This window comes from Pseudopipra pipra, chromosome 22, assembly GCF_036250125.1.
Source record: "Pseudopipra pipra isolate bDixPip1 chromosome 22, bDixPip1.hap1, whole genome shotgun sequence".
Taxonomy (NCBI): Eukaryota; Metazoa; Chordata; class Aves; order Passeriformes; family Pipridae; genus Pseudopipra; species Pseudopipra pipra.
In genome coordinates, this window is record NC_087570.1 from 7,185,490 (window position 1) to 7,206,732 (window position 21,243).

A 21,243-nucleotide genomic window follows, 5' to 3' on the forward strand; every position below is an offset into this window, starting at 1 on the left:
CTGCAGCCCCCCAAATCCTGCAGGACCCACATCCCCACGATCCCACTGCACCAACCCTCCCAAATCCCCCACACCCCCATCTCCACAACGCACAGGACCCCAAATCCCCAGCACCCCAAATCCCCCTGCACCCCAAATCCTCTGAATTTCAGGAACATTTAGGAAGTTTAGGCACCCCGGGATATTTTTCATAGAAAACACAGATTTTACTCAAAAAGCACCTTTTCTCCTTCCGCCTCCCCCCGGAGCCGCCCCCTGACAGGGGAATCAGCTGGGGGGGGTCCCCTCCTCCCCCCGGGCCACCCCGGCGGCGACCTGGTCCCTTTTCCAGAGCTGCTCCGCCAGGGAATCGAGGATCGGGGCCGCCCGTTCCAGCCCGGCCCGCGCCCCCCCCGGGGCCGCCCCCGCGCGCAGCACCCGCAGCCCCCGCGCGGCCTCGAGAGCCCGCACGTCCCGCTCGGTCACGGCCGCGTGCGGGGACAGGTCGGACCTGCGGGCACGGGGGTCAAGGGAAACGGCAGCACCCCAAAAACCCCCAAAACCCCCCCCCAAAACCCCCCCAAACCCCGCAGGAGCTGCGGATCCATCGGTGCGACGAGCTGGGAACGGGCTCTGCGGGGGGGAGACAGGATGGGGCAAACCTGCCCTGGGGGGGGACACGGGGTCACGGGGGACACCAACACCCCAAAAATCCTCCCAAAACTCCCTAAAAATGAGGGGGAGCTGGGAATCCATCAGTGCAGTGAGCTGGGAACGGGCTCTGCCTCGGGGGGACTGAGTGGGGAGAAATCTGGGGGTGCAAACCTGCCCTGGGGGGGGACACGGGGTCACGGGGGACACCAACACCCCAAAAATCCTCCCAAAACTCCCTAAAAATCAGTGGATGCCGTGAACCCATGGAGTTCATCCATGTAATGAAGTGTTGCCCATTCTCAGCCTGCCCAGGGATGGAGTGGGGTGAAATGTTGGGGTGCAGATGGGGACACGGGGCCAAGGGTGACACCAACACCCCAAAATATCCCCCCAGATCCCCTGAAAATCAGTGGGAGTTGCCAATCCATCAGTGTAACGAAGTGTTCCTGTTCTCAGCCCGCTGAGACACCAACTGGTGTGAAATCTGGGGGTGCAAATCCACTCGGGGGGGACACCCATGGCCAAGGGAGACCCCAACACCCCATAAACCCACCCGTGGGGGGGCAAAGCCCCCTAAAAATCAGCCAGAGCTGTGACCCCCTGGGTGTAATGAAGTGCTGCACGTTCTCAGCCTGCCCAGGGATGGAGAGGTGAGAGATCTGGGGGTGCAAACCTCATTGTGGGGGGACACACACAGACAGGGGAGACCCCAACGCCCCAAACAATCCCCCCAAGTCCCCCATAGCTGGTGGGAACTGTGACCCCACCAAACCCAGCAGTGCAATGAAGTGTTGCCTGTTCTCAGCCCGCTGAGATGCCAAGGGGTGAGAGGTCTGGGGGTGCCTGTGGGGGGGTGATACAGGGCCAGGGGAGACCCCAACACCCCAAAGACCCCCCCAAGCCCCCTAAAAACCAGTGGGATTTGTGACCCCATCAAACCCATCAGTGTAACGAAGTGTTGCCCATTCTCAGCCTACCGAGATTCCAAGTGGGGTGAAATCTGGGGGTGCAAACCTGCCCTGAGGGGGCTGGGGGGGCGACATAGGGCCAGGGGAGACCCCAACACCCCAAACACCCCCCCAACAAGCCCCCTAAAAACCCGTGGGATTCGTGACCCCATCAGTGTAACGAGGTGCTGCCCGTTCTCAGCCACACGAGATCCCACCCGGGAGGACTCTGGGGGTGCAAACCCCCTTCGTGGGGCGCTGCCCCCCCCGGGGGACCCCCCAAAAGGATACTTGGTGCCCATGACCACGGTGACGAGCCCCTGCCCCGAGAGGCGGCTCAGCTGCGCCGGCAGCTCCTCGAAGGACGCGCGGTCGGTGAAGGAGAACAGCACCAGGACGGCGTCCAGCTCCTCCCGACACGCCTGGGGGGGGCAAACAACGTCAGGGGGGTCCCGGGGGGTCCCCCCGCCCCAAAAAAGGGACTCACGGGCAGCAGGTGCTCAAATTTCCTCAGGGCTCCGTCCCCGCAGTCCCAGAAGTGCAGCTGGAAGAGGACGGGCCGGGCGCTGCCCCGGGGCTGGGCCGGCCAGAACACCGTGGTGGCCTCGATCCCTGGGGACACACGCGGGGCTGGGACCCTGGGGGGCACACGGGCACCGACACCCCCAAAAACCTCCCAAAACCCCCGAAAAATCACCTCAAACCCCCCTAAAAAATCAGCCCATAGCTCCCTAAAAAACCACCCCAAAGCACCCTAAAAAAATACCCAAAACCCCCTAAAAATCACCCCAAAGCCCCCTAAAACAATCACCCCAAAGCCCCCTAAAAATCACCCCAAAGCCCCCTAAAAATATCACCCCAAAGCCCCCTAAAAAAATCACCCCAAAACCCCCTAAAACTCAGTGGGAGTTGCCAATCCATCAGTGTAACAAAGTGTTGCCTGTTCTCAGCCTGCCCAGGTACGGATTTCCCTGGGGTGAAATCCAGGGTGCAAACGGGGACACGGGGCCAAGGGTGACACCAACACCCCCAAAAATCCCCCTCCAAACCCCCGAAAACCCCGCAGGGGCTGGGAATCCATCAGTGCAATGAAGTGTGAACGGGCTCTGCCCAACCAGGGATTGAATAGGGGTTGCAAACCCGCCCTGGGGGGGGACACGGGGTCAGGGGTGACACCAACACCCCCAAAAATGCCCCCAAATCCCATAAAAATGAGCAGCGTCTGTGAACCCATCAGTGTAACGAAGTGTTGCCCGTTCTCAGCCTGCCCAGGGATGGAGTGGGGTGAAGTCTGGGGGTGCAAACCCACTGATGGTGGTCAAGGGAGACACCAACAATCCCAAAAATCCTCCCAGAACCCCCCAAAAATCAGTGGGAGTTGCCAATCCATCGGTGTGATGAAGTGTTGCCCGGTCTCAGCCCCCTGAGACACCCGGGGGGGGAAATCTGGGGGTGCAAACCTGCCTGGGGGGGTGACACGGGGCCAGGGGAGACCCCAACCATGGGATCTGTGCCCATGGAGCCCCTGTATCATCCCACGGGGTCCCTGAACCCCCCCAGGGTCCCTGCATCCCTCCTATGGGGTCTGTGCCCTCCCCACGGATTCCCTGCATCCCCTTTGGGATCCCTGAACCCTCTGTGGGGTCCCAGAACCCACCATGGGGTCCCAGAACTCCCCCATAGAGTCCATGAACCCCCTCTATGGGATCTCTGCACCCCTCCTGTGGGGTCTGTGCCCTCCCCATCCCTGTATCCTCCCATGGGGTCTCGGAATCCCCCCAGAGGGACCTCTTTGTGGGGTCCCTGAACCCCTTCTGGGGTCCCACCATCAGGGGTCCCTGAATACCCCCATGGGGTCCCGGACCCCCCCCAAATGGTCCCTGACATCCCTGTAGGGTCCCAGAACCCTCTCTGGAGTCCTACCACCCTCCATGGGGTCCCAGAACCCCCCCAAAGGGCCCCTGACATCCCTGTAGGGTCCCAGAACCTGCTGTGGGATCCCACCATCAGGGGCCCATGAACCCCTTCAGAGGGTTCCTGACAACCCTATGGGATCCCAAAACCCCCTGTGGGGTCCCTGAACCCTCACATGGGATCCCAGAGCCTTCTATGGGGTCCCACCATCAGGGGTCCCTGGATATCCCCAGAGAGTCCCAGAACCCCCAAAAGGGTCCCTGACATCCTTGTAGGGTCCCAGAACCCTCTATGGGGTCCCACCATTAGGGGTCCATGAACACCCCCCTCCCAGGATCCCTGAACTCCCTGTGGGATCCCACCCCCCCTGTGGGATCCCAAATCCCGCTCCAATGGCTCCCGCCCCCCCGGGCCGTACCGAGGGTCTCGTGGTGCGCGGGGGTCGCGGCGGTCCCGGGGGTCCGGGGGGTCCCGGCCAGCGCCGCCACCAGGGTGCTTTTCCCGACGCCGCTTCTTCCCACCAGGAACAGTTTGTAGGGCAGGGTGGGCACGGCCAGGGGGGGCGGCAGCGCCGGCCGCTCCAGCAGCCCTGGGGAGGGGGGACGGCGGTTTTGGGGCGGTTTTGGGGGGTTTGGGGGGCTGAGCCCGGGCGGGGGTCTCACCGAACACCCGCCGCCGGTTCCGCTGCAGCAGCGACTCCAGGTAGGGGCGGCCGGGGGGCGACAGGAGCCAGCCCCGCTCCAGCGGGGAATGCCGCGGATCCTGGGAATGCCGCGGATCCTGGGAATCCTGCGGATCCTGGGAATCCCGCTCTGCCATGGGACCCCCGCGCCTGCGGGACACGGAGGGGACCCCCCGTCCCCCAGGGGGGTCACTGCACCCCGCGGCTCTGGGGGGGCGGGGGGTCCCCTCTGACCCCCCCGGGGGCTCTGGGTCAGCCCGGGGGGGCCCTAAAAATTCTCTCGGGGTCCCTAAAACCGCCCATGAGGTCCCTGAACCCCCCATGGGGCCCCTAAATCTGCCCAGGGGGTCCCTAAATTCCCCTCTGGGATCCCACCATCCTCCCATGGGGTCCCTAAACCCCCTGTGGGGTCCCTGCACCCCCCTCTGAGGTCTCTGCATCCTGCTATGGGATCCCTAATAATTCTCTTGGGGTTCCTAAAGCCCCCCATGGGGTCCCTAAAACTGCCCAGGGGGTCCCTAAAACGCCCATAGGGTCCCAGCATCCTCCCATGGGGTACCTAAAAGTTCCTTTGGGGTCCCTAAAACCGCCCAGGGGGTCCCTAAATTCCCCTCTGGGATCCCACCATCTTCCCATAGGGTCCCTAAACCCCCTGTGGGATCCCTGCACCCCCCTCTGAGGTCTCTGCATCCTGCCATGGGGCCCCTAAAAATTCTCTTGAGGTCCCTAAAACCCCCCATGGGCTCGCTAAAACCACCTGTGGGGCCCCTGAACCCCCCCTGGGGCCCCTAAAATTCCCTTGGGGTCCTTAAACCCCCCCGGGGGTCCCTAAAACCACCCGTGAGGTCCCTGCACCCCCCTCCGAGGTCTCTGCATCCTGCCATGGGGTCCCTAAAAATTCTCTTGGGGTCCCTAAAACCTCCTATGGGGTTCCTAAACCACCTGTGGGGTCCCTAAAACCCTCCACAGGGTCCCTAACTCCCCCAGGGGGTCCCTAAAACCCTCCACAGGGTCCCTAACCCCCCCAGGGGGTCCCAGCATCCTCCCACGGGGTACCTAAAAGTTCCTTTGGGGTCTCCAAAGCCGCCCACGGGGTCACAGAAGTCCCCCCCGGGTCTCCGAACCCCCCTCGGGGGTCCCACCACCCTCCCAGGGGGTCCCCGCCCCCCCCCGGGGTCTGTGCCCTCCCAACGGGCTCCGTCCCCCTCCCCAACATTTAAAAGGGGGTGGTCGCAGCCCCCCTCTCCCTCCCCGCGCTCTGTGCCCCCCGAGCCCCCCCAGTTTGTGTCCCCACCCCCCCAATTTCCCGGCGCGGTCCCTTTAAGACGCGGCCCCTCCGCTCACCGCCGCTTCCGCGTGACGTCACACTCGGGGCGTGGCTAGAGCGAGACCGCGCCCCCCGTGACCGCGCATGCGCGGGGGATGGGCCGGGGCGGCACGTGGAGAGACCCCGGCCCTGCTTCGGGATCCCCGGTTCCCAACGCTGCCAGGTTTGGGGATCCCCATCCCCAAATTCCAGCCCCGACACGCTTTGGGGTCCCAAATTCCAGTCCCACCCCCCTCGGCTTTGGGATCCCCAATTCCCAGCCCTGACAGGTTTTTGAGTCCCCAGTTCCCAGATCCAGCAGACTTTGGAGTTCCACCCCAATTTCCAATCCCAACAGGCTTTGGGGTCACTAATTCCCAACACTGGCAGACTTTGGGGTTCCCATCCCCAAATCCCAGCCCTGACAGGCTTTAGGATCCCCAGCTCCCAAATTCCAGCCCCAACAGATTTTGGGATCCCTATCCCCAATTCCCAGCCCCAACAGGCTTTGGGGTCCCCAATTCTCCCAGGCTTTGGAGTCCTCCTCCCTAATTACTGACCCTGGAATGCTGTGGGGTCTAAAATCCCCCACACTGGCAGGGTTTGGGATCTGCAGTTTCCAGCCCCAGCAGGTTTTAGGGTCCCCATCCCCAATTCCCAGCCCTGGCAGGCTTTAGGGGCCCGAGTTCCCAGTTCTCCCAGGAATTGTGGTCCCCATCCCCAATTCCCACCTCTAACAGGGCTGAGGGGGCCCCCAGTTCCCAACTCTGGCAGGCTTTGGGGCTCCCATCCTGTTTCCATCCCCAACAAGCCTTGGGGGCCCCAATTCCCACCTCCAGCAGGCTTTGGGGTCCCCAGTTTCCAACCCCAGGGGGCTTTGGGGTCCCCATTCCCAATTTCCATCCCTGACAAGCTTTGGGGTCCCTGGTTCCAAACACTCCCCCCTTTTCCTGAACCCCCAACCCTGTTGCCTCCCTTCCCCCCCATTGCTCCTGGGACACATATTCCCCTTTTTTCACCCCAAAAGACCCCACATTCTCCCTTTTTCACCCCCAAACTTTTGGGAATGGCAGCAGGGAATTCCCCTCCGTGTCATTCCCTCCCCGAAATCAGCGACCATCCATTTCTTTTCCTTTTTTTTTTATTTGTTAAACCGCTAAAAATTCCTCGGGATTGGGGGGGAGGGACCCCCACGAACCCCCCAAAAATGTACAGAAGGTTTTAAATATCACTGGAATCGCTTCCCGTTCCTGCAGTCGGGAATGACGGCGGGGGGGACACCTGAGTCGCGGGGGGGGCACCTCGCTCACAGCACCAGCGGCTCCCGGGGGATCCAGGGATCAAAGTTTGGGAGGAATTCCTCGTTAAGGGCACAGAACATGCGTTTCCATGGCGGGGGTGGAGCAGGGACGGCCCCGGCTTGGTGGGATTTTCAGGATGTAAACGTTGGGAAAACACCCCTCCAGGGGTGCCCCGCGTAGGGAGAAGGAATCAACGCTCCATCCATCCCTTTCTTTTTTTGGGATGGATGACCAAAAACATGCAAAGGGGGGTGGGAATCGCTGCCGAAGCCCCGACCGCCTTCCTAGAGGGAATATTTCACAGCTCACCCTTGGTGCTCCTGAGGTTTCTGGTTTTTTTGGGACAGGGACAATTTTGCTTTTCCCTTGGGACAAATCATTTTGGGATGGACAGGAGAGGTCGGGTTGGACCAGGGGTTTATTTACAGAGGTGGCAACAGGGTGAAGCAAATCCCTCCCCATCCCCACATGGCTGGGATGGGATTTAAGGCTCCGACCGGCAAAAAGCTCAGTGGGAATGGAGGGAAACGAAAATCCCGGGAAGGAGGGACCACGTCATGGCGCTGCCGGCGTGGGGAGGGCTCCCTGTTTTCGGGGTCCTGGAGGTTGTTGACCAAAACCTGGCAGAATCCACCTGTTTTTCCCACCCCCCGGAGGGGAAAGGGAAGGAGGGGGGCTGTCCCAGAAGGACGCACAGGTTCAATCCCTTGGGATTTGAATGGAATCCTTGTGGAAGGAGGCACGTGCAAAGATGAGGTGAAGTTGCTGCAGAGGCTGCTCACGCCCTCAAATTCACCAATATCCATCCTTTTCCCTGGAAAACCCACCCTGTTCCCAGGCTCCATGGGGCTGGTTTGGCCTTGAATGGGTTTGGGATGTCGAGTGAAATGAATCCTTGAAGTCCAGAGGGGAATTGGCAGCCAAACGTCTCCGTTTTGGGGAGATAAGTGGATTTTTAGGTGATCAGATGGGATTGGGGCCGATCCCGAAGCCTGATCCAGCACGGCAGGGAGAGGAGGGATGGGAACAATCAATATATTTGGCATTCTGACACAAAATCCTGTCCTTTCCTCCTTGTTTTGGCCCTGCCCAAGGACAGGGGCGAGAGCGGCAGGTGAGGCAAAAAAAAAGGCATCTTGTTTGTGTCGAGCAGGATTTCCCAGCGCTGGGAATTCCCAGGGGGATATTGCTGCTGTTCTCCTGAGGGAGCCAGGCGTGGAATTCACCCAGCTCCTTCCTCCTGCCTGCCAGAGTTTGGGTCGTTCCTACAAAACCAGGTTCACTCAAACCCCACGAGGCTCTCGAGGAGCTCTGGAGGGGTTTTGGAGGGACGAAGCCTCCCAAACCCTCGGAAAATCAACCTCGTGGGGGTCCTGGATGGCAGAATTCCATCCACCCTGAATCCCTGGGGTCCTTCCGCCACCGGCTTCACTGGGGTCTGACTGGGCAGCACTGGAGGCTTTGCTCGGACTTTTATTGGTTTCCTGCTCCCTAATTCACAGTTTGGTCGCTGTGTGACGGGACGGGGGCCGGGAAGGACCGGGAAGAGCCGCGGGAAGGGGAGGACGGGGGTGGCGGCAGGCTGGGGCCGCATTATCTCTTTGCTCGCACAAAGTACAAGGCATTTGTTTTGGGGTAGTATTTGACGTTCTGTTTCCTGTCCATGAGGCCGCCGAAGATGATGAGCTCACCCCTGCCCTGCACCACCGTGTGCAGGCTGGTCTCGGGGGGTCCCACCACGGAGCTGCTGTTGAACACTTTCCACTTGACCCTGCCCCGCTCCTTGGTGTCCTTAATGTCCAGCACGTACATCTGCATGGGCTTGCAGTTCATGCTCTGGTAGAGGGGCTTGCCCACGTTCAGGGACTGGGGCGGGTGGTGGCCGAGGCGCCGGGCGATGGGCGGCAGGGAGTGCCCGTCCCCCTGGGCCGCGCCCGCCCGCGCCGGCTCCGCGCCGGGGGAGCCCGGGGACGACGCCGGGGGGGGACTGAGCGCCGAGGAGGCCGAGGCGGCTTTGGAGGCCAAGGCCTTGACGGCCTCCAGGCTGCGGCGGAGCGCGCCGGGGGACACGGGCAGGGAGCCGGGGGACAGGGGCAGGGAGCCGGGCGCGGGCGGGGGGCTGTGCAGGCCGTTGGTGTGCTCGGGGGGGATCCGCGCGCCCGCCGTCCTGCCCTCGGCGCCGTCCAGGGCCTTGTGCTCCCAGCCCGGCTCGGCGGCGCCCAGGCGCAGCTCCCCGTGCTCCGGCAGCGAGCCCCGGCGCGGCCCCACGCGCGGGTCGAGGCCCTCGGCGGCCGAGGGGGTGCCGGGGGACAGCACCTGCCCCGGGCTGTCCGGGGGGGCTCCGGGGGACGCGCCGTCCCCGTTGAGCACGGGGGAGCCGTCCCCCCTGGCCGGGGACAGGCTGCCCTCGCGGGAGCCCGCCGGCGTGTGCCGCTGTGCCCGCGGGCGCAGGGTGCCCCAGCGGCCGTTCACGCAGGGAGCCTCGTCCGTGCTCCTCACCGGGGACTGCGAGCGGTATTCCCGCGACTCCGGCACCAGGGCGGGCGGCGTGGCACTGATGGGCGACGGGCGCGAGTTGAGGCTGGGGCTGAGCGGGGCCCTCCCGCTGGGGGCTTGGCTGAACACCACCACACACTGCCCCACCTGCCGAGAGAGGAGACGGTCACGACACCGCGAGGAGCCCCCGGGAAACCAGGGGCTGGGGAGTGGGCTGGGCAGGGAGCACGGGGCGGGATTCAGGAGCCCAGGTTCAGATTTTGGAGCCTGTGTTGGGATTTAGGAGCCCGGGTTCAGATTTTAGAGTCTGGGTTGGGATTTAGGAGCCAGCATTGGGATTTAGGAACCCAGGTTGGGACTCAGGAGCTTGGGCTGAGATTCAGGAGCCCAGTGTGAGATTTAGGAGTCTGGGTTGGGATCTGGGAGCCCAGGAGCCCAGACTGAGATTCAGGAGCCCAGTGTGAGATTAAGGAGTTCAGGTTGGGATTTAGGAGCCGGGTTGGGATTTAGGAGCCCGGGTTGGGATTTAGGAGCCTGAGTTCAGATTTAGGAGCCCGGGTTGGGATTTAGGAGCCCAGGTTCAGATTTAGGAGCCTGGGTTCAGATTTAGGAGCCCAGGTTGGGATTTAGGAGCCTGGGTTCAGATTTAGGAGCCTGGGTTGGGATTTAGGAGCCTGGGCTGGGATTTAGGAGCCTGGGTTCAGATTTAGGAGCCCACTTTGCTGCTGAGATCACACCCCCAGGATGATGGTGGGTGGGATCGGTGCTTTGTTCCCGTGGCCAGGGAATGTGCCCCAAGGGCAGCAGGATGAGGCTGTGTGGGGGCAGGGACCCCGTACCCTGCAGGCAGGATGGCACCACAGCTCCGGCGCTCCGTGGTCCTCGTTCTCCACCTTGAGCGGCTGCCACGTCCAGGGGTTGGCCTGCATGTGCAGCAGCCACGCGTCCTTGAAGAGCTGCGAGGGAAGGGGCACGGTTAGGAGCCTGGGGTGAGACTCAGGAGCCCAGGTTGAGAATTAGGAGCCCAGGCTGGGATTTAGGAGCCCCCTTTGCTGCTGAGATCACCCATCCCATCAGGATGCTGGTGGGAGGATTTGTTCCTGTGGAAAGGGAATGGTGACCCAAATCAGGAGCTGACTGCCTGGGAGTGACCACACCTCACCATGGCCACGGATAAATCCCTTCATTTCCATCTCCTATCCCAGTCCAAAGTCAGGGCTCATCCTTCCAAGGCTCAGTGAGCTGCTCAGAGAGCGCCTCGGGGTTTTTTCCTTAATTAAAGCAGCTCTAGCAACACCTAAACAGCTTCTCTGGAAAATCTCCCGCGTGGGCGCCCGGATTTGAGGGCTAAGATGCCCCCTGGGCCCCCCCTGCCCCCAAATGCATCCCCCAGGGCTCCCGGTGCCGTGTCCCTGCTCCCCCAGGTACTCACGGCGTTGGGGCCCCCGCAGCCCCCCAGGATGAGGATGGTTTCATTGTCCAGGACGATCTGCAGGGCAAAGAGCAGGGTCAGGGCTCCTGCCAGGCCTCCCAGGGCACACAGAGCAGGTTCTCAGCTGCACAGGCGCTGCTGGATCCTGCCTGCCCCGGGCTGGGCTCTGGAGCGGGGATGGAGAGCCGGTTCTGCCGGGCCTGGGGCAGAGCAGGACGGAGGGTTCATCCCACGGCCTCGGCCCAAACCAGCTCCTCTCACCCGGGAGAGAAATCTCCCTTCCCAAAGCTGAGCTGAGGCACAGGGGCCTCAACACCCCTCTCCAAAGGAGTGGGAAGGTGGGAGGATTGTTTGGGAGGCAGGTGCTGGCAGCAGCATCTGTGAGTGCTGCTGGTGGGCGAGATATTCCCTCGGGCTCTTTTCCCAATGGATGAGGCACGTTGGAGCACAGCCCGTCTCTGCTGGGTGCCTGGTGGGATGAGCCACACTGGGAATCACTGGGAAGGCAGGGATGGAGACACCTGCACCAAGCCAGGTGACACCCATGAGCTCCTGCCCCGGGCAGCAATCAAACAGGCGCTGCCAGCCCGTGCTCGGAGCGGGAACAGTCCAGAGCCACTGGATCCTGGGATCGGGAGAGCGGAGCAGCCACAACGGCCCCGAGCCAAACCACCCTGTGCTAACTGCCCTGATCTGAGCCGCCCCAGGGCACGAGCCTGGGGTGAGAGCAGCAATTTGTGTCCTACAAATGTGCAGCAGAGCTCTGAGTCACGCCCAGAGATCAGGAACAGGGAGGGAAAGGGAGGGCCCGGCGGGCAGGGGATCCTGGGATAACTCGGGAATGAGCCGGGCAGAGCTGCCTGGCAGCGGGAAGGGAAGCTGAGCCTGGTCTCTCTCACCTGGGACTGGCCCCCCCGTGGGTGAGGGCTGGGCCCTGAGATGCTGGGCTTGGACCAGGCCCACTGCTCCAGATCCAGCACCCACACGTCGTTGCTCCTGCAGGGACGAGACAAAGGGATGAGGCACAGCCGGGGCCTGGGAGCTCTGCCCAGGGCACAGGCTCAGGGCACACGGGGTTTTTGGCAGGCTGGAGCCTCGGGATTTGCCACAGGAGGTGTGCTAAGGCAGCAGTGAAATCCTGGGGAGAATTCCTTCTGAAACACCAGGAGCTATCCTGGGACATCCCAACACCCGCCCAGCTCATCCCAACTCACATCTGCCGAGATCCAAGAGATCCCCCAAAAACAATCATCTTGTCCTCGATGACACAGGAGGAATGTCCTGCCATGGGAGGGGGGCCGTGGGTGGTCATGATGCAATTCCACCTGGGAAAGAGGCAGGAAGACATTCACCATTGGGAGGGAAAGGAAAACACTGGATGAACAGCAAACAAAAAATCCCAGGGGCCGGCAAAGAACATGTTCCAGAGGAAAACCACCAGGAAAACCTCCGAGTGTCCAAATAATAACGAAACTAATTAGAAATCCAATGTGCTAAACATTTTCAAGGCATGAGCCAGTCCCGTGGCCAAGGTGGGAATATCCCCCCTTCCAATTAAGTTTGCCCCGAATTCTTTCCAGGGAGTTTAATTACAGAGTTGTAACGACCAAAGTGCCCTGGATAATTGATACTTGGGAGGATGGAAAGTTCTCAGTGGGAGAGGAGCAGGAATGATCCCTTTGATACAGCCTCTGCTGCTTTCTCACACACAGGATCGGTGGCGAAGCCGGGTCTAAAATCAGCTAAATGGTGTTGAAAGGGAACAGGAAAATTCCTGCCAGCTCCATGGGCACTGGATGCTCCATCCAGGAGCTGTAGAGGCAGGGATTTATAAAATGATGGAGAAACCTGCTTTCTCCCAGCTCCCTGAGGGAGCTGAGTTTTGGATCATGACTAAAAACAAGACCTCCAGCAGTTAAAGCTTATCTCAGAACCACCTCCCTGCTCACAGCCAGTGTGATTAAACACTGAAACATCCAGGTGGGAAACCTGGATGGGGATGCTCAGGGAGCCTGGAATATTTTAGGTACAAATCAAGAGCCCTGTGGCAGCAATCAGCACCCAGGAGGTGCCTGAGAGTGTCCTGTCCTTGGCTCCACTGCTGGGTTGTGGTTTTGCTTTTGCTTCAGAAAGAGCTTTAGAGACACCCCTGGGACACCAGGAGCATGCCCAGCTTCCCAGGAGTTCCCCCAGCTGCATTCCAGGCACACTGCTCCGGGATCAAAGCCTGCCCTTACCAGTTTTTGGAGGGTGAGTAGGTGTGGATCTCATCGAAGAACCTCTCGGGCTGGTGCAGGGGGTAAGGGCTGGGCCGGGTCCACCCCCCAAAAAGCACCAGCAGGTCCTTGTAGACCACCAGGGTGGCCCCAGCCTTGGGGGAGGGGTAGGAACCTGGCAGGGATGGAGAAGGGCAGGGTTAGGAAAGCCATGTCTGAACAGCAGCCCCCGACTCCGCGGCGTTTCCTCCCGGAGCGTCGCAACACGGAGACTCCACCTCGCAGAAAAATGAAAATAAAGGGGGGAAAAAAGAGGCAAAATTAGAGCTGGGAGCCTGGGAAGAAAACTCCTGCCAATTTGTGTCAGCATAATTAGTAGGAGACTGAAAGCACATCTCAAAACATCTGTCACTCACTGGCAGGAAATTGCTGGTTTTCCACCGTATCCCTTCAAATTATTGCTTTAGCACTGAATAAAAGCAATAATTACCTCAAATACCTACTGACTGCTCTCCCCGAGGAAGGAGGGGGAAGGAATAGCAATTCCAAGGCATCGTGGCAGATATCTGGGAGCTCAGGAGGGCAGCACACACTGAACCCCTTTCTGCAGGATTAATCCCTGAACTTTGGGTGAAAATGGAGGCACTGCCTTGGACAAGGGATGGAGTGACAGGACAAGGGAATGGCTTCCCACTGCCAGAGGGCAGGGTTAGATGGGAGATTGGGAAGGAATCCTCCCCTGGGAGGGTGGGGAGGCCCTGGCACAGGCTGCCCAGAGCAGCTGTGGCTGCCCCAGCCCTGGAAGTGTCCAAGGCCAGGTTGGACGGGGCTTGGAGCAACCTGGGCTGGTGGAAGGTGTCCCTGTCCATGGCAGGGGTGGCACTGGATGGGCTTTAAGGTCCCTTCCAACCCAAAGCATCCTGGGATTCCGTGATTCCAGTGGAAGGTGTCCCTGCCCACAGTAGGGGGTTGGAATGAGATGATCTTTAAGGTCCTCCCAACCCAAACCATCCGGGATTTTATGATCCCAAACCTCTCGGAGCAGGAGCAGCTTCAGTGCCAAGAGTCCCTTGGCAAGAGCAGCTACAGAAGGATCAGATCCCTTTGAATTTAAGTCAGGAAATCAGCCCCAATCCACTGCAAAAACCCAACCCCTCTCTGTCCCAGGAGCCAGAGGTGCTGTGTCACTCCCTGGATGTGCAGGAGCTGTTGAATTGCTTCCCAGGCAAAGGCAAAGCCTCTCCAGCCCGGGTGGACTCAGAGCATCCTCATTCCCACATTGGTCATCAGCACCAGGCACATTCCTCCACCTCCACAGTCACTCTTTCCAAATATTCCTGAACACATCATCCCAAATCCATGGCAGGGTGCCCAGCTCTGGGAACGGGGCGGCTCCAGGGCACGTGGCCACGGTGCCACCGTCCCCTCTCCCGAAAAGGCTGACGGACCCTCTGTCCCCTGCCATGTCCCCACGAGACTCAGGGGCACATTTTTAGCAGGGAATGACACAGAACAGACTATTTTTAAAAGAAACCAGAGCAGCTATTTTGGGATGTTACAGCGGAGGGAAGAATTCCATGGGTTCCAGGTGGGGGGTGGGAAGAGCCTGGCAAAAAGCAACCCCTGGCCTGACACAGCGAGATGGCCACGGTGTCCCTGAACCCTTCCCGAGGGACAAAGCACTCTGCTGCTCTCAGGGACATGGATATAAGGGAAAAACGGGAATAAAGCTGTGCAGGAGACAATTCCTGTGCTGGGTCACAAAGAGAGTGTGGCCAGAGCTGTGCCAAGGTCCCTGTGAGGACGAGAGTGCCACAGAGGGTCACACTTGCTTACTCTTTGTTCCCAAATTCCAGTTTTCCTGGCTTGCTGTGTGTGCAATTCACCCACACCAGCGGTTTTCCAGCCTGAATATTTCCCTGGAAGTGCACAGTCGTTCTCCCAAGCTTGGCATCACGAATGGAATGGCCAGAAACGTTTCCACCCGCTGTGGGGAAACCGGGCAATTCCCTCGGGGATGCCACGAGGAGCTGGGCTTAAAATGGGTGATTTTGAAACAAAAAGGGGCAGCTGGAGTAATCCCAGGATGGAGAAACACTGGCACATCACTCAGAACGGTCTGGGATGGTGCAGTGACCTGAGAGTCACCCCGGCTGAGCAGGGACCGGCTCCTGGTGAGTCAGGCCCTGCACACAGCCCAGGGCAGGGCCAGCCCCGGTTTTTCAGGAAGCTTTGCCTGTTCTGGGCCATTGTCCGGATGTAAATGAGCCGAGTTTCGGTTCTGCAGTGCAAGAAAAGGCAGAATTTTACAAGTCAAAGAAGCCTTGGCCTCTCAAAGCCTCTTCCAGCCCAACAACCTGGATACCCACGGGATACCTCTGGATGCTCCCTGCAAATGAGGTGCACCAGGAGCATCTCCGGGGATCTGGCATTGAAGCAAAACACGTGGAAAATTGCAGAATTCACAGTGTTTATCCCTAAAGCAGGGGAGAGCTGCTGCCAAGGTCCTTGGGAAGGGCAGGACTCCCGAGGGAGCCGGAGCGAGGCCGGAAGGCGCCGGAAGCTTTGTGAGCTCAGGCCTCAGGTATGTGGAGAACAGGGCACGGGGACATCAAAGGGGCCCCACCGGGACATCAAAGGGGCCCCAACAGGACCTGCTCAAAGTCCAGGCCCTTGGGAGGATGTGGGAGTGGCCTTTCCAAGGCTCCCAGGAACACCTGACACGGGAGGGCTCCTCCCACTCCGGGACCGGGATGGGGATGGCCCAGGGAGCAGAACCTCGCTGGTTCATTGTCCCGGTTCCCACTGCTCCAAAAGGGCTGTTTCCAATTCCACACCCCCAGCACAGCACCCAGCCCAACATCCAGGTTATCCTTCCCTGGGGACAGAGATCCCAGCAGGCAGAGGGTGCAGCACATGAACTCCCTCCATCTCCCCACAGCTCCTGGTGCTCCTTCAGCCACTTAAGAGCTGCTCCAATCAACTTCTCCCCCAGCTGATGGATTTTCCTGGCTCACAGAGCCAAGGAAACCCAACCAACCAGGGACCTCCGGCTCCCACGGATGTTTGGAAGAGCCATGCCAGGCTCTGGTGGCTCCCCACACGAGCTTGGGGTGTTTTATCCGGGCAGGATCTGCCCTTCTCAGCAGTTCCCAAAGCCCATTGATCCGGCCCTGTAATCCTGGCGGAGCAGCACGCGCCGGGATTAACGGACACAAAGGGAGAGCCCGGCTGGGAGGGCACGTGGAGCACGGATTTCCAGGCCAGCCTTTCACCTCTGGTGGGTGCAGCCCTGGCAGACTCCACAAACGAGCACCAAGAGGAGCTTGAAATACAAAGGCAATGAAATGGGTGATGGGATTATCCAGGGGGAAGGACTGGCTCAGATCCATGGGGTTTGGGGGAATATTGCACTGGAGCAGCGCCAAGGGGGGAAGGGTAAAACATGGGAAGAGTTGTGTCAGGGGGACAAATAGTGGGGAGTTTTATTTCTGGAGAGAGGTGAGACAAGAGCCACAACTAGGGGCTGGTTTTGCTGGATTTGATGGGTTTTTCCAGCCACCTCAGCTCCAGCAAGAGACAACTCCAGGGGCTGATCACCACCATCCGACCGGATTTCCATGAAATACCCGGATAAACAAAGCCATGTTTCCAATTCCAAAGCCAAGGAATTAAAGGGAGCTGGTCCAGCAGCCCATGAATTTCAAATGCAAAGGGATTTGAGGTTCCAGGTTCCAAAGCCGCCCTCGAGCTGCACCCCAAAGGTCCGAGGGCAGGAATCATGGAATGGTTTGGGTTGGAGGGACCTTCAAGCTCATCCAGTCCCAACCCCTGCCACAGGTGGAACTTTCCACCATCCCGGGTTGCTCCAAGCCTGGTCCAACCCTGCCTTGGACATGTTTTCCCAAGGCAGGACAGTCCTGTCCTGCCCATGGAGTTGTTCCTCCGTGGGGTTCCATCCTGTTCCCCGGGAGTTTTGTGTCTCTGTGCCAGGGGCTGTTTTCCAGCCTGTCTTTACTAGTCCAGCTTTTAATCTGGCAGAGACTTAAAACCTCAGTTCCAAACCGGACCCCTGATCCCTCCCCTGGCATCATCCACCCCGGCTGAGGGATTGCCTCCACCACCCCAAGGTCCATCCCACACCTGTGTGACGAATCCCCAAATCCTTCCCTTTCAATTGGAAGCAAAACTAGAGCAGGAAAAAGGAAATCCCTCTGCTTCCCAGGCCAGCCAGGACTTTTCCACAGCCATCTGCAGATTCATCCCAAAGTTTTTCCCCTGCCAGGTTACCCAAAGGGAAGAGGACAAGCAGCAGCCCAGAGGCTGGAACATGGGATGAGCATCCCAGCAGTCCCAGCACTGGGATCGGATTGGAGAGACACCAAAGGAGAACCCCTGTGGGAAGAGCAGACACCTCCATGGAATGTTGCACACCTAAGTCAAACCCCAACACTTAGGACTTGCTGCTCAGCTGCCTCAGATCCCAGCACCTGACAGTCACCTGTTTTTATTCCCAAAATGTTTAAAACGTTGGGATTCTGAACATTTTCCAGACTGGCTTTGACCAGGCCTGTCTAAACCTTAAAGCCTTTAAAAGCCACCAAAGTATCCCTTTCCCTTTCCAAAGCCACAGGAGATTTACTGTTCCCTTCCCAAAAACCCCCAAATTCCATGCTGGGAATCAGGCAGGAATTCAGCCTCATATGAATTTAAAGAAAAACAGAACAAGACCCAATTTGTCTCCTCAAAAATGAGATAAACCCTTTGCAGGCACAAACATCTGAATATCTGCTGCCTGGGACACACTGGAGGGAGGGGGGGATATCCCGAGTTTTTTCCCCAGTTTTGGGGGGTGTGTCACCAAACCATGGCAACCCCCCATGTTTACACACAGCCAGAATTCCCGGTGGCCGATTCCCACCCTGCGGTGACAGGGGAGTGCGGGACAAGCCCGGTCAAAGCGCCGGTGGGGAAGGGAAGGTTTGGTTTCCTGCAATCCCTGCGAGGTGGAGGCAAAACCCCGTGGGGGAGGAGAAGTCAGGATAAGTCACCCTGGAGCTGTTGCAACGGTGGTTGTTTTTTTAAGCCCGGAATTCGTGAGGTGCCGCTGGAAAAGGAGAGGCAGTGCCCTCTGAACCCTGAGCAACAGGATTGACTGAGTCACTCCCGGCTAATGCCGCCAAAAATGTCCTGATTCAGCACACTGAGCAAACACAGAGAGGTGCCAAACGCCCCGGGCTCGGCCCCTTATCTCCCAACAGCCACCGATGGGATCCTGCAATTCCCACACCTCCCACGGCAGGAGAGGCCTCCCTGGGATCCATCCTGAGCCTGCAGAGAGGCCTCCCTGGGATCCATCCTGAGCCTGCAGAGAGGCCTCCCTGGGATCCATCCTGAGCCTGCAGAGAGGCCTCCCTGGGATCCATCCTGAGCCTGCAGAGAGGCCTCCCTGGGATCCAATCTGAGCCTGCAGAGAGGCCTCCCTGGGATCCATCCTGAGCCTGCAGAGAGGCCTCCCTGGGATCCATCCTGAGCCTGCAGAGAGGCCTCCCTGGGATCCATCCTGAGCCTGCAGAGAGGCCTCCCTGGGATCCATCCTGAGCCTGCAGAGAGGCCTCCCTGGGATCCAATCTGAGCCTGCAGAGAGGCCTCCCTGGGATCCAGCTGGAGCCCTTCTCCCAGCAGCATCACCCTGAGGTGCTGCTGCTCCTGAGGGCAAGGGGATCTTTCCCAATCCTTTGGGATTTGGCCCCGTGGTCCCAGGAGCTGCTGTTGCAAAAGCTGCTCTTCCCTGTCTGGGTGGGTGGAATCCACTTTTCCCTGATCCACCTTTCCCTGATCCACCTTTCCCTGATCCACCTTTCCCCGCTTCCATGCCTGGTGTTTTCTCCCCCTCCGAGTGACACCCTGCAGACTTCCAAGGGATTTGAGTGACACTCTGACACCTCCCCAAACCAGCTCCGGAGCAATTAAAAAGCTCTGGGATTCCAGGGAAAGGGCTGAGCAGCTCCTGTCACTCGTCTTCCCCCCGGGAGGCAAAGGGAGGGATGGGAATTGCTGGATTGGGCTGTGCTGAGGGATAATTGCAGGGAAGGGCTGGAGGTCTGTGGGCTGGGGGCAGCTCTGCTGAGCTCCGCACTTTCCGCCCCAGCCACGCTCCCAGAGAACCCCCAAATCACTGGTGTTCCAGGAAATGGCTGCTGTGGAATTTGGTGAGGTTGGAGCCACCACGGGGCTGAGAAACCTCAAGTATCCTTTAAAGGGCAGCCTGTGGGCACGGTCAGAGAGCCCTGGAATGGTCTGGGTTGGAAAGGATCCTAAAGATCATCTCGTCCCAAGGGCACCTCCCACTGTCCCAGCCTGCTCCCAGCCCCGTCCAACCCGGCCTGGAACACTTCCAGAGGTGGGGAATCCACGACCCCTCTGGGCACAGTCAGAGAGGGCTCCTTGAGGAAGTGCAAAAAGCTCAGCACTGGGAAGAGCAGGGAGAGCTCCTCCCAAAATCTGCTGCAGGGACAACACTGGAGTGTTATTCACTGGAGTCACCTACTGGAATGCCAACATCTTCCCGCTGGAATTCCCACTCCAGCACAGGAAGGGATACTTCATCCAGTTCTCTACAATTCCTCTACCCTCCCTTGCTGTGTCCCCCTTCCCCCTCATTTCCAAGCCAAGTCTTGCACTTCCATCACCCCAGGAGGGCACATTGCTCCCTCATTCCCGTAATTCCAAACTCCCTGAATATTTCACATCAGGAACAAGCCCCCTTTTGGGCTGCAGACAAGGGTGAGCCAGTGCTGCCCCATTCTGCATGCCTGCCCCATTCCAGGAGATTTCTACAGCAGATGCTTTGGGAGAAGACCAAAATCAGGCTCCGGAGTGCGAGGATGTAACGAGGCTTTGGGAGCACATCGGGCTACTCTTGGTTTAAAGTGCACAGGGAACGCTGCCTGGTCAATCCCGAGTATTACACACGTAATCCTGGCGGATAAGAATCCTCCAGGCACAGGCACAACAGCGGGAAAACGTGGAAGGAGCTGCTGCCGATAGATGTCAGCACAGCCTTCCCGAAATCCCGAGCAGGACCTTTCCCAAGGCTCCTCGAAGCTCCTCCCGGGTGACAAGGCTGATCCAGCCGTGGGACGACAGTGTTTTATCCCACTGCCCCCCCCGGGAGGTGGATGTACCTTCCCGGGAGGGAATAACTGGATGTAAAATCACCCCGGAGCTCGTGGGCAGGGAAAGCCCCAGCCCTGCTCCCTCCCACGCCTCCGGGAGGACGGGAGCAGCCCCGGGACGGAGCGGGAGCAGCCCCGGGAAGGAGGGATCAGGCTCTGAGATCAGGCTCGTGGCTCCCTCTGTGCTCACAACACATTCATGACAGGAGGCAGCACCAGAGCCAACAGCCCGGGAGCGGCTCCACCGTTTGAAGCCTTTTTTCCCCGAAAAGGAAATCCAAAGGGAGGTTTGTCATGGATGCTTTGGCTGCTCCCGCAGTGTGGAAACACCTCAGCTCCAAACTCGGATGGGCAAGGAGTTCAATTCTCTGCAGGGCCGGGAAATCAAGGAAAAATTCCTTAGAGGAAAAAAAAAAAGCTCTTGGAAAATCAACCCTAATTCCTGCTTAGGGTTTAAAAGATGGGAGGCCTGGACTTCGGGAGCAAGGAAGAGCCAATGGTCCTCCAAGGCTTTCCCAGGGGGAGGAGGTGCTGCTGCCATTGGGGATTTCTGCTCATCATCCCAACAGCACCAGCCCAGCCCTGGGAGTGTCCAAGGCCAGGCTGGACGGGGCTTGGAGCCACCTGGGACAGTGGGAGGTGTCCATGGCAGGGGGTGGCACTGGATGGGCTTCAAGGTCCTTTCCAACCAAAACCGTTCTGGGATTCTGTGACAATGCAACTGGAATAGGGAATTCCCTTATAGGGAATATGGAGATAGATGTATGGATGGATCTGGAGAGAGACAGGAGACAGGCTGAGAGCTGGGGGTGCTCACCTGGAGAAGAGAAGCTCCAGGGAGACCTTGGAGCCCCTTCCAGTGCTTAAAGGGGCTCCAGGAGAGCTGGAGAGGGACCTGGGACAAGGGAATGGCTTCCCACTGCCAGAGGGCATATTGGGAAGGATTCCTCCCCTGGGAGGGTGGGCAGGGCCTGGCACAGGTTGCCCAGAGAAGCTGTGGCTGCCCCATCCCTGGGAGTGTCCAAGGCCAGGTTGGATGGGGCTTGGAGCAACCTGGGATAGTGGGAGGTGGGATTGGATGGGCTTTGAGGTCCCTTCCCACCCAAACCAGTCTGGAATTCCAGGATTCTGACTCTCA

The 21,243-nt window shown here is 59.5% G+C and overlaps 2 protein-coding genes across 3 annotated transcripts in view; both read right to left on the reverse strand.

Annotated features, from left to right (window-relative positions):
• Positions 1-182: 182 nt before the first annotated feature.
• On the reverse strand, positions 183-4,313 carry CPLANE2 (ciliogenesis and planar polarity effector complex subunit 2). Its single transcript, XM_064678816.1, has 5 exons — positions 4,157-4,313; positions 3,913-4,083; positions 2,068-2,192; positions 1,872-2,002; positions 183-490 (listed from the first exon to the last, which is right to left on the reverse strand). The coding sequence occupies exons 1-5, from the start codon at positions 4,311-4,313 to the stop codon at positions 268-270; spliced, it is 807 nt and encodes a 268-aa protein (XP_064534886.1). The 3' UTR covers positions 183-267.
• Positions 4,314-8,236: 3,923 nt separating this feature from the next.
• The window catches only part of FBXO42 (F-box protein 42), a 44,599-nt gene continuing 31,592 nt past the window's right edge, over positions 8,237-21,243 (reverse strand). For both annotated transcript variants that reach the window (XM_064678817.1, XM_064678818.1), the window contains exons 5-10: positions 12,949-13,102; positions 11,926-12,036; positions 11,611-11,707; positions 10,712-10,768; positions 10,119-10,235; positions 8,237-9,426 (exon numbers count right to left, since the gene is read on the reverse strand). In XM_064678817.1, coding sequence (XP_064534887.1) covers positions 8,377-9,426; positions 10,119-10,235; positions 10,712-10,768; positions 11,611-11,707; positions 11,926-12,036; positions 12,949-13,102 — 1,586 coding nt within the window. In that variant the 3' untranslated portion in view covers positions 8,237-8,376. The remainder of the gene's footprint in view (positions 9,427-10,118; positions 10,236-10,711; positions 10,769-11,610; positions 11,708-11,925; positions 12,037-12,948; positions 13,103-21,243) is intronic.